General features: G+C 37.7%; 1 protein-coding gene across 2 annotated transcripts; it reads right to left on the bottom strand.

Annotated features, from left to right (window-relative positions):
• Window positions 1–328: 328 nt before the first annotated feature.
• LOC129450648 (uncharacterized) lies at window positions 329–5,787 on the bottom strand. 2 transcript variants are annotated; one of them, XM_055213588.2, is made up of 8 exons: window positions 5,631–5,787; window positions 3,108–3,219; window positions 1,937–2,078; window positions 1,680–1,793; window positions 1,501–1,557; window positions 1,234–1,413; window positions 647–754; window positions 329–569 (listed from the first exon to the last, which is right to left on the bottom strand). In XM_055213588.2, exons 3-8 carry the CDS (start codon window positions 2,075–2,077, stop codon window positions 507–509), a joined length of 663 nt encoding a protein of 220 aa, XP_055069563.2. In that variant the 5' UTR covers window position 2,078; window positions 3,108–3,219; window positions 5,631–5,787; the 3' UTR covers window positions 329–506. The 2 variants fall into 2 exon arrangements, with proteins under 2 accessions (XP_055069563.2, XP_055069555.2); XM_055213580.2 differs by lacking the exon at window positions 3,108–3,219 and having other exon boundaries at window positions 5,631–5,785.
• Window positions 5,788–12,137: the final 6,350 nt, after the last annotated feature.

A 12,137-nucleotide genomic window follows, 5' to 3' on the forward strand; every position in this document is an offset into this window, starting at 1 on the left:
TGGGAACCACTGCTATATAGTACTAAAAATGGTTCCCATATGATTATAAGCTTTTAGTGCTATTTAGCACAATTTTTTTAGAGGGTAAGTAGTTGTGCTCCGCAGCACCTGGTTTTCCAACCAGAACCTCCTCACATTACTGACGTTGTTTACTTTTATATTCTAATGTAAGATCCTCAGTATTGTTCATTAGATAAGGACACAGAACAAAACAAACTATCTGTATTCCAAACAGACTTTTTGTGATGCTCTTTTTATACGAGCAAACATGTGAGGGAAGACGATAACGTGCGCTTTAATGAGAATAAATAGTGGCTCTGCCACAATAGCCCAGAAAACAAGTGTGTTTATTGTTATGCACGGTGCTCAGAATCACAACTAATCCAAACGTGAAATATACAAAAAATGCACAAAATACAAAACGAAAAACTCCACAGTTTGCAATTTAAAGTGACTTCTAAGTGGTATCTGATTTAATAAAATGATTTTTTTTATGCTTGTGTCACTCATGCAGGATTGCCGGTGGTGTCTTCTCGGAGCAGTTTGTGAAGTTGAGGGTCTTCTGCAGACTGAAAAACCACAGACAAGATTTCAGACATTGTGATGTTACAGGTTTTGTGTTTTGATCTCATATCTTTCTACTCACATTCTTCTTGACAAATGCTCTCACTGACATGACAATAAAATAGACATTTATGCAGAGCTGAAGAACAGCCAAAGCTATCATCATGGCATCTAGCTTCTTTCGAGACATCTAAATATGGAAAATATCAGTGAGTCTTTGAATAAATTCAGATTTGTAAAGCAAATAAGGTTCTCAACTGGTTTTGCTACAGGATCTAGATGTTACACTGGATAGCAAGTGGAGACCTGACATGGTCCAACATTTTTCATTATGCACAATAAACAAGTTAAAAAAGAAACACTATATAGCCAATTGATGCACAAAACAAATGATGGTCTCTGATGTTCCTAGTGACAAATTTGCAGCCCACCAGTTGAGAAGGACTAACTAACCCAGGGGTGGGCATCGAGGGCCACAGTCCTGCAGAGTCTAGCTTCAACCTCAATCGAACACACCTGAATGTCATTTCCAAACAGTCCTGAAGACTTCAATTAGATGTTTCAGCTGTGTTTGATTAGGGCTGGAGCCAAACTCTGCAGGGACACCGGCCCTCAGGACCAGGAGTTGCCCACCCCTGAACTAACCCATTTAAATACAATAATCATTACCACATTTAAATCCTCAAAGTACAGAAAGGCATCAGCTCCCTTCATCTGTTCTTGAATGAGTGTTGCTGAATAATCATTGGCTGAATAATAGCTCGCCCTCGCCAAATCCCATGAGTACAATGCAACACCCATCAAAGCCAGAAAAGCACTGGCTTGGTTTAGGATCAAAGCTAAGATTTCCTGTAATACAAAAACAGCAAGTCTACAAACTTACCAGATCAGAAGTGTGAATGCAATGAATTTAAGACATGTTAGAAAAACATTTACCAAAACTTTACTCAAATAGAAGCATACAAGAAGAGTCATAATTCCAGATATGAGGAACTGAAATTCAAAGCAAACAAATGTTTGAATTTAAACAAAACAACCAAATATCATCTATCATTTACGTTCATAACATACTTTTTTTTTTTAATAAGAATAAGCAGAAAAGGCAAAATTCTTACCACAGCACCAAGCCAATAGGGACCATAAAACTTCATTATGTAATCATGTATCCCCCAGTTTGCAAACAAAATCCCTGTTACGATGTTGAGGATTCCCACTATAATCTGCAAAATCTAATACATTTTAGAACAAGTTTATAAACCACCAACGTGTGTTGCCATGAATTTCACAATTGTAATGTGGCTTAGGTGTCTGAAAACGTGTTAGGGCCACACTGTACTGTCAGCTGTCATGTCTGTATCAGAGTCTGACTCACCGCTAGTGCTGTTAAGAGGTACAACATTGTACGTTTGACGTCCTGAGGTATTGAACCCGCTGGACTGAGTTTACCCAGGATGTGATCCAATGTGGGCCATTTGCTTTTTGGATTTGCATTGATGGGCATCCTCACAGTCATCCTGTAACAATGAACACATGCAAGTGATAATGTTAAACCTTTCTGAAGATGACAATGAATGGTGTTTGTTTCTGTTTATTGGATTAAAACATAAGATTAACCACTTTTCTACCATTCCAATGCTACGTACACACCAAATGCGGGCATCATGTTGTGCTGCATTCAGACCAGCCGCGATAGATGCTTAAAGCGTGAGTGATATTAATGTTAAGTCAATGTAAAGACGCGTTGACACGTGTCTGGAGGTCTCGCGGGGCGAATGAGGCCTTTAGCGCGGCGCGGTACACGAGATTCCGCCTCATTCGTGCACCTAGTTCGCGAGAATTGAACGTTGTCGTGGGAAAAACGCAAGTTGAAAATTTTTTACTTTGGCAGAAAACCGCGCAGCGTTAACCAATCAAGAGCTTGCTCAAGTAGTGAAGTGATTACAGAAAGCGAGCGGAGTCACAGAAGCCCTTCCCATGATGCGAATTTCTCAATAACTAAAAACTAATCTTTCACCCATGAATAAAGCGAGTAACGTAAACTCAAAATGTTCAAGCAAACTAGATGTGGTAGACGCGAATTTGACGCCTCAAACGCGGCTGTTGTGAACCCACGGTTACTCTCTCTAGATTACTCGCGGGATTTAACTTCGTTTCATGCTAATTTTTCGCCCGAAGATACGTGTAAGGCGAATAGCGCGTGTGCACTGTCAGAAAAATAGCCAAAAAATGGTCTCTAGCTGTGACTGGGGCAGTACCCTTTCAAAAAAGTACACATTTGTACCTAAAAAGTGCATATTAGTCAAATTGTGCCAAACGTATACCAGAGGCGTCATGCCCATTCAAACTGAGGGGGCACGTGCCCCCTTGGTTTTTTTGAGCCAATGGATTTTGCATCCAACCTCAAAATCAAATAAGCGTCCATTAATCTGTTATTTGACTTTTAATCTGATTAATAGGCACAATATTATACATTCTGTGCTGCATCCTTGTCACTTTTCGGAGATTTTCGCCGTTTTGATAGTGTTTTGATCATGTTACATTACTTTTAGTCTGGCGGCAGCTGGCGCTGCAGTCAGCGCAGTCGCAGACGTCATCAGCGTCTGGGCGCGCTCACAAGCTCTCTGCTGTTGCTGGCTTGCTGCTGCATTTGGCTATCTGAGGAATTAAAACGTGTTAGAAACGCTCACAACATTTCCAAACGCCAATACAGTAATGTGCAGTTAACCTCCTCCGTGTAGAAAATGTATGGTTTTAAATGTGACCGTCTCAACGTTATATTAGTAGAGATTAGGGATGTCAAATTATGCATTTTCCCATATTCGATGATCATTTAAATTAACGATCAATCAATCGAATAATCGTTAACAGTAACAGTGCAATAAGCCATTACAGCAGTGGCATATAGCCAATGACATAAAAGTGTGCATAAAAACGCCAGCTTCCTCACGCGAATTAAAAGATTGTATTTTGTCTAAATAATATGCTAGTGGGATTGTAAAATGAGTCAATGTAGTTGGTGTTTTGATAAAAATCATCAATTTAATCTCGTAACGAAATATAATGACTAACTTAATAGACACAGTAAACTCCGCCTCATAACAGGCACTCCGCACAGTCGCATGCATCCATGACAAAATAAGTTTCATTATCATCAAGTGTTATTTTTCTAGTTGTTCACCTCGCTTTCTGAGTCGTCGATACACCGCTTGTTGTAATTATATCCAAGAAGAACACGAAAGGGCACTTTTCCCATCGTCACCTCAGCTTTAGACCTGCAGCGTACTTTCAGCAAAGATGCTTATGTTATGAAGACTTCAACCTTCCATTAGAAAACCCGCAACAGTGTTTAGCGTGTAGCGCCTCAGCCAGTCATGATGATGATCAATGATATATGTTGCGGGAGTTCAGAGTGTACCGACAGTCAGTTACAGTTTACATTTAACAGTTTCTTGCCAGAATTTAAGTTTTTCATTTTGATCTGTTTATTAAAAACGGCTTCTGGACGCCTTCCCTGTGTAAAGCAGCGTTAGCAGCGCTGCTATGCTAATCTTGCAGGCTTCCCTGAAGAGGGTCTTTGCTTTCAGTATCCTAACTGTGATTAGATTTTCGGCATTGGACCCTCTCAGATCCTCTGCGGATGCAATTTTGTTACGTTAGCAGCCAGCCTCGTCTCGAATGAGGACAAAAAGCCCAAGTGTGTGTTTGGCATCGAGCATCATTGTGATCATGGCTAGTTTAACTTCTTCGCGCTTGGTTAGTTTTTTCACCAGCTGTGTATGTGCTTTGCGCAGGCGCCGGACACACGTGCTTGCTTTTTCGACAATCGTTAAGTTTTATCGATTTAATTCTTATCGACAATTAATCGAAGATCGATTAATTGTTAACATCCCTAGTAGAGATTCATCTTCTTGGCACAACGCCAAAGTTCGCCAGAGTTCACGCGGGCGCGGAATCTCACATGCTCACATACAAGGTAAAATTTAATGAAAAAATCCGTTCCTCTAATAATTTTATCTAAACATATTTTTTAAAATCATTATTGAACATTAAAATCAATCACGTGGCTATAGCTTATGTCATTTTCGTTGTTTATATTCTTTATGGATTTAAAATTACATTAATTTTATATGATGCAGTTGTTGTGCAAAATGCATAATGACACAATTAAACAAGCCATTAAGACTTAAATAAATAAAACATGCCGTTTCAGATGTAAATATGATGCAAATGTGTCATTATTCCGATTGAATAGTATTTGATATGAAAGTTAGTAGTTAGTAGTTAGTTTGCATGAAAGCAGGGGTTTTCAGATTGTTAGAAATGTAAGTGCCATGGAAAAGACTGAAAGCTCTATAATATTTCGTTTGATGTCTGTGTATGCACAAATGTCTGTGAGCTGTTGACACTGTGCCCCCTTAAAAAAATTGGTGCATGACGCCCCTGTGTATACACATCTGTACCTATAATGGTACATATTAGAACCTAAATGGCACATAAAGGATTATGCCACAGTGACAAAATGGGGACCATTTTTCTGAAAGTGTTAACATATAAATCAACAGCATGAATTTTTGCATGAAAGCATGAAACCTGTTTTTTACAGCAGTTTTGTGAACAATATTGAATAACTTGCACTTCAGTCAAAATTATGAGAGTATTTTTTGTCCAAAGAAAATAAAGAAAAGAGGGAAGTTTTGGTCTATTTTATCCCGAAACAAAAAAAATCTCTTGGAACATGAAGTGAAAGTGAAAGGTTTGTCAAGTAAGGCATGCATACTAAAAATGAAACCTCTATTTGTTCAACGGACCTAACTTTTGTATAACAATTACTATCAAACTCTAAAAGATAAACAAACAAGCCTTCAGAAAAGTACATTTTAACTAGACATAAATTCATGGCAATGGATCTAAACCTTATCACCTGCATCAGATTTTAAGTCTCTCTCAAGTCTTTATGAAAATCCATCTGCTCAACATTTCATTAAAACAATAGTTTTCTTCATTATCAATAGCATGTGCATTTTACTGATTGTATGAGAAAGACTTTGTGTTAAAATCAGACTCACCTTCAATGTGATTGCCTCAGTAAAGTTTGACTCTCTTCCCCTCTGTAACAACCGGGGCTGCGTTTCACTCCAGTTTAGACACGCACTTTGGAACTTCCCTAAACACCGTTGTCAAGTGAACGAGGGATGTTTATATAGACAGACCCCCCCACTTCGTCTGCGTCTGAAAACTTAGGCAGCTGATATGTTGCCTCGCTGCATCATGAGGAAATGACTTCAGAGGCATGAAGGCAGCTCAGAGAAACACTTTTGAAGACACTTCATAGGCAGCGTGTTTGAAATATAAACAGAGCGCCTTTGTGATAACTAATCACATATTTGAAAACTAAAATACTGGAAATCACTAGAAATGCAATTAAATTGTGTAAAAAGTGAAAATATATATTTATATTTACGCTAAATTTGTGCTCCAGTCGCTTTCTTGGCCGCCATTTTATTTTTTCGAACTCGACCAGGCTCGACCAATCACATTCCCCATGCGCGCATACGCATAGAATTGTGGGATTGGACGATGGAGGTAACGTCTATCACGCAGCTCAGGAAATGGCTTAAGGATATATTATATTGCTGTTCTTTTAACCTTTTCATGTATTTTCATGATAATAAAGAATAAGTATGCTGATTATGTTTGACGAGTGTTGCTTTTTCAAATGCATGTTATAAACGACTCAAACTAACAGTGATTTTACATCGATAAGGACTTACTGATCAAAAGCCGTAGTACATGAAATAGCTGTGAATAATATCGGCTGTGCGATTCAGAATAGTTATGGCCACGTATTTTTAGTGCATATCGGCATTTATCGGTGCAATTTAGATTTAAGTCATTAGTTGTATTTGTATTAACTTACCTTATTTTAACAGACGACGTTCGAGGGGCGTGGTTGAATTGGGCGCACAAGCATTTGGGCAGAAGTTTGATACCGCGGCTCTGCCTCAGGCTCCATGGACGATTCCTTCTGCGCATGCCCTGGCACCAAACTGATGTTTTTACGTAACATGGCGGCGACCATGGTCGGCCATTTTTGGCTTCAATTCATTACAGTGGAAGGAGGCGGCGTCGTGTCGTCCAATTTATTTTACAGTCTATAAACTACACTTATACAGTAACAGTAACATGCATAAGTTTCAACTTGTCAAATGTGTAAGAGGAATGTTGTTTTTCTTGTAGGGAGAAAGAAGTTAGAAGCATGTTACAGCAAATGTAAAATACTTGTATACAGTCCCGTTCTGTCTGCCTTCCAGTTTCCCTTTGTTTCCCCAGTCTTCGCCCTTTGGACTCCAATTCCCATAATCCTCTTCACTCCCTCACCTTAACTGTGTTTGTTTTCCTGACCCGACAGCCATCACCCTTATCACTCCATTGTTTAAATAGGCTACCCTGTTGTACCCTTTGTCTTGGTCCGTTCTAGTCTTTGTATAGTGTATAGATTCTTTTACTGTTTGTACACAATGATGACGTGGCAATGTACACTGTAAAAATAATATGCCCCATCTACTCAATAAAATTGTGGCAACAGATTACAAGCAAAATCATTAATTACATTCAGTGCTTATGTGGGCCGGAACGCGCCGGTACTCAGTACCGCCACTTCTAAAAATAGCTCTTGAGCGTACCACCACCTCTCCCTGAGCCCAGAACGTGCTTTTAGCGTACCGGAACGCTCATTTGCACATCTGTTTAAATCAGAGGTTTTAATCCTTTGGCTGCGCTGGCGCTTTTCAGAGCACTCTTCACAATGTACACTTCCTAATTCGTCCCACCGAGAGCAGAGACTACATTACCCATACACCCTTGAGTTTACAAGTTAAAAGCGCATGCATCGCCTTTGCTGTCCGTCAGTCTCAACGTGGTGTGGAGAGATGTGACTCATACCCGTCAAGTATCCCGTTTTGGCCGGGAAAGTCCCGTATTTTACCCTTCTTTCCCGCCGTCCTCCTGTATTAGTATTTTCCCCTAAATCTCCCGTATTTTATCTTCCGTAATTTCGCACGCAAAGGTTGTGATCTATAAAAAGATCGCTAAAGATCCACTGATTCCGCTAATCCACTTCGTGTTTTCCCGCCCGCTCCGCAGCATCTCTGTGTGCACTCTCTGCCTGGACGACAGTTTCTGAAGTTCGTTGCATTAACAGGTAGATTTATTACATTATATCAGCTGTTTTTTACCGCAGAATTACTCATTTGGAAGTTTGTTTATGTATTTGTAAAATGTAAAAGTGCTAACAACTTAGCAAGCAAACAACAACAAAATATCCACATTCTTACTATTATCGCTTGTCTAATGGATTTAATGTTCCCGATCAGATCTAAGTTAATATAAACACTAAATTTGCTGTTGTTGGCACACTTTGTAGGCAAAAATACAAAAAAACACAAATGGCTTCACAAAACAAAGACGGCAAGGGAGGCTGCTTCTAAAGGCAGTTCAACATTGCAAACATGGATTCAAAGATCCATCAAGCCAGCAGGTAAATCATATTGAATATTTTTTGTCACACTTTAATTCTTGTTATTATATTTCCCATTATAATCACTTGTCTAAGTTGATGCTAGTAATATAACTAATAGTACCACCCCCTTTGGTGCCCTTTTGCTTTGGGACACTGCCCAACGAAAATTCAATGAATTTGAACGACGTGCACAGTAGTTTTACCACCCTCAAAATGGAAAACAATGGGAAAAAATAAAGTGATGACTTTCTAGTTTTAAATTGCCAGTATTTTGTTATTCTTGAACCCATAGACATGGTCTTTGTGTCATTTTAAAGTTTTTCTTTTTAAGCTCTTTCTATCTGAACAACTAGTTTTAGCATTTGACCATGCTGAAAATTGTACTTATACAGTCTTGTTCAAAATAATAGCAGTACAATGTGACTAACCAGAATAATCAAGGTTTTTAGTATATTTTTTTATTGCTACGTGGCAAACAAGTTACCAGTAGGTTCAGTAGATTCTCAGAAAACAAACAAGACCCAGCATTCATGATATGCACGCTCTTAAGGCTGTGCAATTGGGGTTTTGGTTGAGGGGGGTGTGTTCAAAAAAATGGCAGTGTCTACCTTTGACTGTACAAACTCAAAACTATTTTGTACAAACATTTTTTTTCTGGGATTTAGCAATCCTGTGAATCACTAAACTAATATTTAGTTGTATGACCACAGTTTTTTAAAACTGCTTGACATCTGTGTGGCATGGAGTCAACCAACTTGTGGCACCTCTCAGCTGTTATTCCACTCCATGATTCTTTAACAACATTCCACAATTCTTTCACATTTCTTGGTTTTGCTTCAGAAACAGCATTTTTGATATCACCCCACAAGTTATCAATTGGATTAAGGTCTGGAGATTGGGCTGGCCACTCCATAACATTAATTTTGTTGGTTTGGAACCAAGACTTTGCCCGTTTACTAGTGTGTTTTGGGTCATTGTCTTGTTGAAACAACCATTTCAAGGGCATGTCCTCTTCAGCATAGGGCAACATGACTCTTTAAGTATTTTAACATATGCAAACTGATCCATGATCCCTGTTATGCGATAAATAGGCCCAACACCATAGTAGGAGAAACATGCCCATATCATGATGCTTGCACCTCCATGCTTCACTGTCTTCACTGTGTACTGTGGCTTGAATTCAGAGTTTGGGGGTCGTCTCACAAACTGCCTGTGGCCCTTGGACCCAAAAAGAACAATTTTACTCTCATCAGTCCACAAAATGTTCCTCCATTTCTCTTTAGGCCAGTTGATGTGTTCTTTGGCAAATTGTAACCTCTTCTGCACATGCCTTTTTTTAACAGAGGGACTTTGCGGGGGATGCTTGAAAATAGATTAGCTTCACACAGACGTCTTCTAACTGTCACAGTACTTACAGGTAACTCCAGACTGTCTTTGATCATCCTGGAGGTGATCATTGGCTGAGCCTTTGCCATTCTGGTGATTCTTCTATCCATTTTGATGGTTGTCTTCCGTTTTCTTCCACGTCTCTCTGGTTTTGCTCTCCATTTAAGGCATTGGAGATCATTTTAGCTGAACAGCCTATCATTTTTTGCACCTCTTTATAGGTTTTCCCCTCTCCAATCAACTTTTTAATCAAAGTACGCTGTTCTTCTGAACACTGTCTTGAACGACCCATTTTCCTCAGCTTTCAAATGCATGTTCAACAAGTGTTGGCTTCATCCTTAAATAGGGGCCACCTGATTCACACCTGTTTCTTCACAACCTCAGTGATTGAATGCCACACTGCTATTTTTTTGAACACACCCCTTTCAACTAATTCAACTACTTGCCCAATTGCACAGCCTTAAGAGCATGCATATCATGAATGCTGGGTCTCATTTGTTTTCTGAGAATCTACTGAACCTACTGGTAACTTGTTTGCCACGTAGCAATAAAAAAATATACTAAAAACCTTGATTATTCTGGTTAGTCACATTGTACTGCTATTATTTTGAACAAGACTGTATATCTACCTTTTGCACATTTTATGTATGTTGAATAGCTATTTTTAGCTCAAGCAAATCCACAAACTTATATAAGGATTTATTATTTTTTACAAGCTCGTCTGTTGACTGCTGAATATAAAACCCCTTCAATATAGAATCCAGTCAGCAAAAAAAAAAAGAAAAATAGAGTACCGGCACTTCTTTCGGGCCACTTAAAGCAGTGATTACATTCAACAAATCAAAATTGATTTAGATTTACTCTATAGACTCCTTAATATTAACATATTCAAAAAGCCAAACTGCAATTTGCAATACATTTTTTATTAAAATTTAAACAAAAATATTATGTATACTAGACATAGATCTAGCACTATACAATAAAAAATATTATGCCATATCTACTAAATAAAAGTGTGGCAACAGATTACAAGCAATATCATTAATGAAATTCAACAAATAAAAATTGAGTTAGAATCACTCCATAAACTCCTTAATAGTAACCCATTCAAAAAGGTAATCTGCAATTTGCAATTAGAAATTAATTTAAAATTAAACAAAATATTGGGTATACAGGACAAAGACCTAGCACTATACAATAAATACTATTCAATAATACTATTTTAATTTAACATCATCCATTAATATTATTATTAGTAATGAGTATTATATCTGATTTCAGAATGACAGACAAAGATGAATCAATTCTTATTTTATTGCAGTCAAAAGAACAGGAAAGCATCTCATTTTTAATAGTGTATTTGTAACAGTGTAAACTTCAAAAATTATTTTACAGTCTTTAAAGAAAACTGTCCACATTTCCCAACGAAAGGTTCCATGTTTGTGTTCTGTTACATTGATTCACACCCAGAACATCAGACAGCAGTTTAGACTTACTGTACTGTAATCAGTTTATAAACTTTGAAGAATCCAGCTCCAAGAAAAGTTTCTGAAACACCTGAAAAGATGCCTGGGATACTGAAGATTCAATGCATAGATCCAATCCAATCCAATGAGGATAAATCATGCCCTGGGAACACCTTTAAGGCCTCGATAAAAATTCCAGCATCCTTTGGGCTTCCACTCCTAGAAAATCCATTCTTTACAATTACAGCCATCACAAGCTGCTCAAGTCCCGCCTCTTCATCTTTATCCTGCAACATTAAACAGCAAATATGTCTTAAAACCTTTATAAATGTATACAGCTTGAATATTGAAATAATCCACACATTAAACTTGTATATTAAAATGTTTTAAAGAAAACTGGAAGATATGTGCAATGGAGTTCATCCGAGTTTGTGGCTTATTAGGTGTGTTTGAAATGTGCAGTAATATTGAAAACTGATAATAAATTCTCATTGGAATTACAAATAATATAAAAAAAGTTTGAAAAGATATATAATCTTTATAATTAGGGCAAATCTTTTCCTTACATTTTTTTCTGTCACATGATAGGATACAGTCACATATTTATTTGTTAACCAAGTTACTCACATGTGTATATACACACACACATACACTATATACACAATATAATATGTACAATATATTTATTTAATAATATTCCTCACCTTTTGTTGTGAATAAAGTTCTCCCTCAGCAACGTTTCACGTTGCTTCAGGCCTTCATGAACACACAATTTAGATAATAGGTCGCAAAATTAATAATAATAATAATAATAAATGTTTAATTTACATTATGTAGAAAGCTTAAACATTTTAAAAAGACAACTTATACATTTAATATCTTACTCACCTTTTGTGGAATTAAATGAATAATGTTATATTTCCCCTCAGTAATGATACTGTACTCCAGTAAGAGGCCTTTGTCAAACAATTCAGTCAGCAATGATTCATGTTTTCCGCAGGAAAATTCAACACAGGGCGTCGCAGTTGAGCACACAATTAATTTACAGCGGAGAATAGTTTTACATTACCAATTTATTCGAATACTTTGTGGATATAATTAACACAAAACTAAATAAACCGAAAAAGACCGCAGTAAAGTCACATTTATCTTTAAAACACGAACCGAGCGAGCAAGCGAGCAGAATTTGTCATAATAGACAC

This window comes from Misgurnus anguillicaudatus, chromosome 21, assembly GCF_027580225.2.
Source record: "Misgurnus anguillicaudatus chromosome 21, ASM2758022v2, whole genome shotgun sequence".
NCBI lineage: Eukaryota > Metazoa > Chordata > Actinopteri > Cypriniformes > Cobitidae > Misgurnus > Misgurnus anguillicaudatus.

What these genes read in the sequence shown, in the direction of transcription:
- LOC129450648 (XM_055213588.2), bottom strand. Translation starts at nt 2,077, where the DNA reads ATGACTGTGAGGATGCCCATCAATGCAAATCCAAAAAGCAAATGGCCC. An exon ending in TCTATTTGAGTAAAGTTTTG is followed by an intron (nt 1,414 to 1,500) that starts GTAAATGTTTTT and finishes TTTGTATTACAG; the next exon opens with GAAATCTTAGCTTTGATCCT. An exon ending in GAGCATTTGTCAAGAAGAAT is followed by an intron (nt 570 to 646) that starts GTGAGTAGAAAG and finishes GTGGTTTTTCAG; the next exon opens with TCTGCAGAAGACCCTCAACT.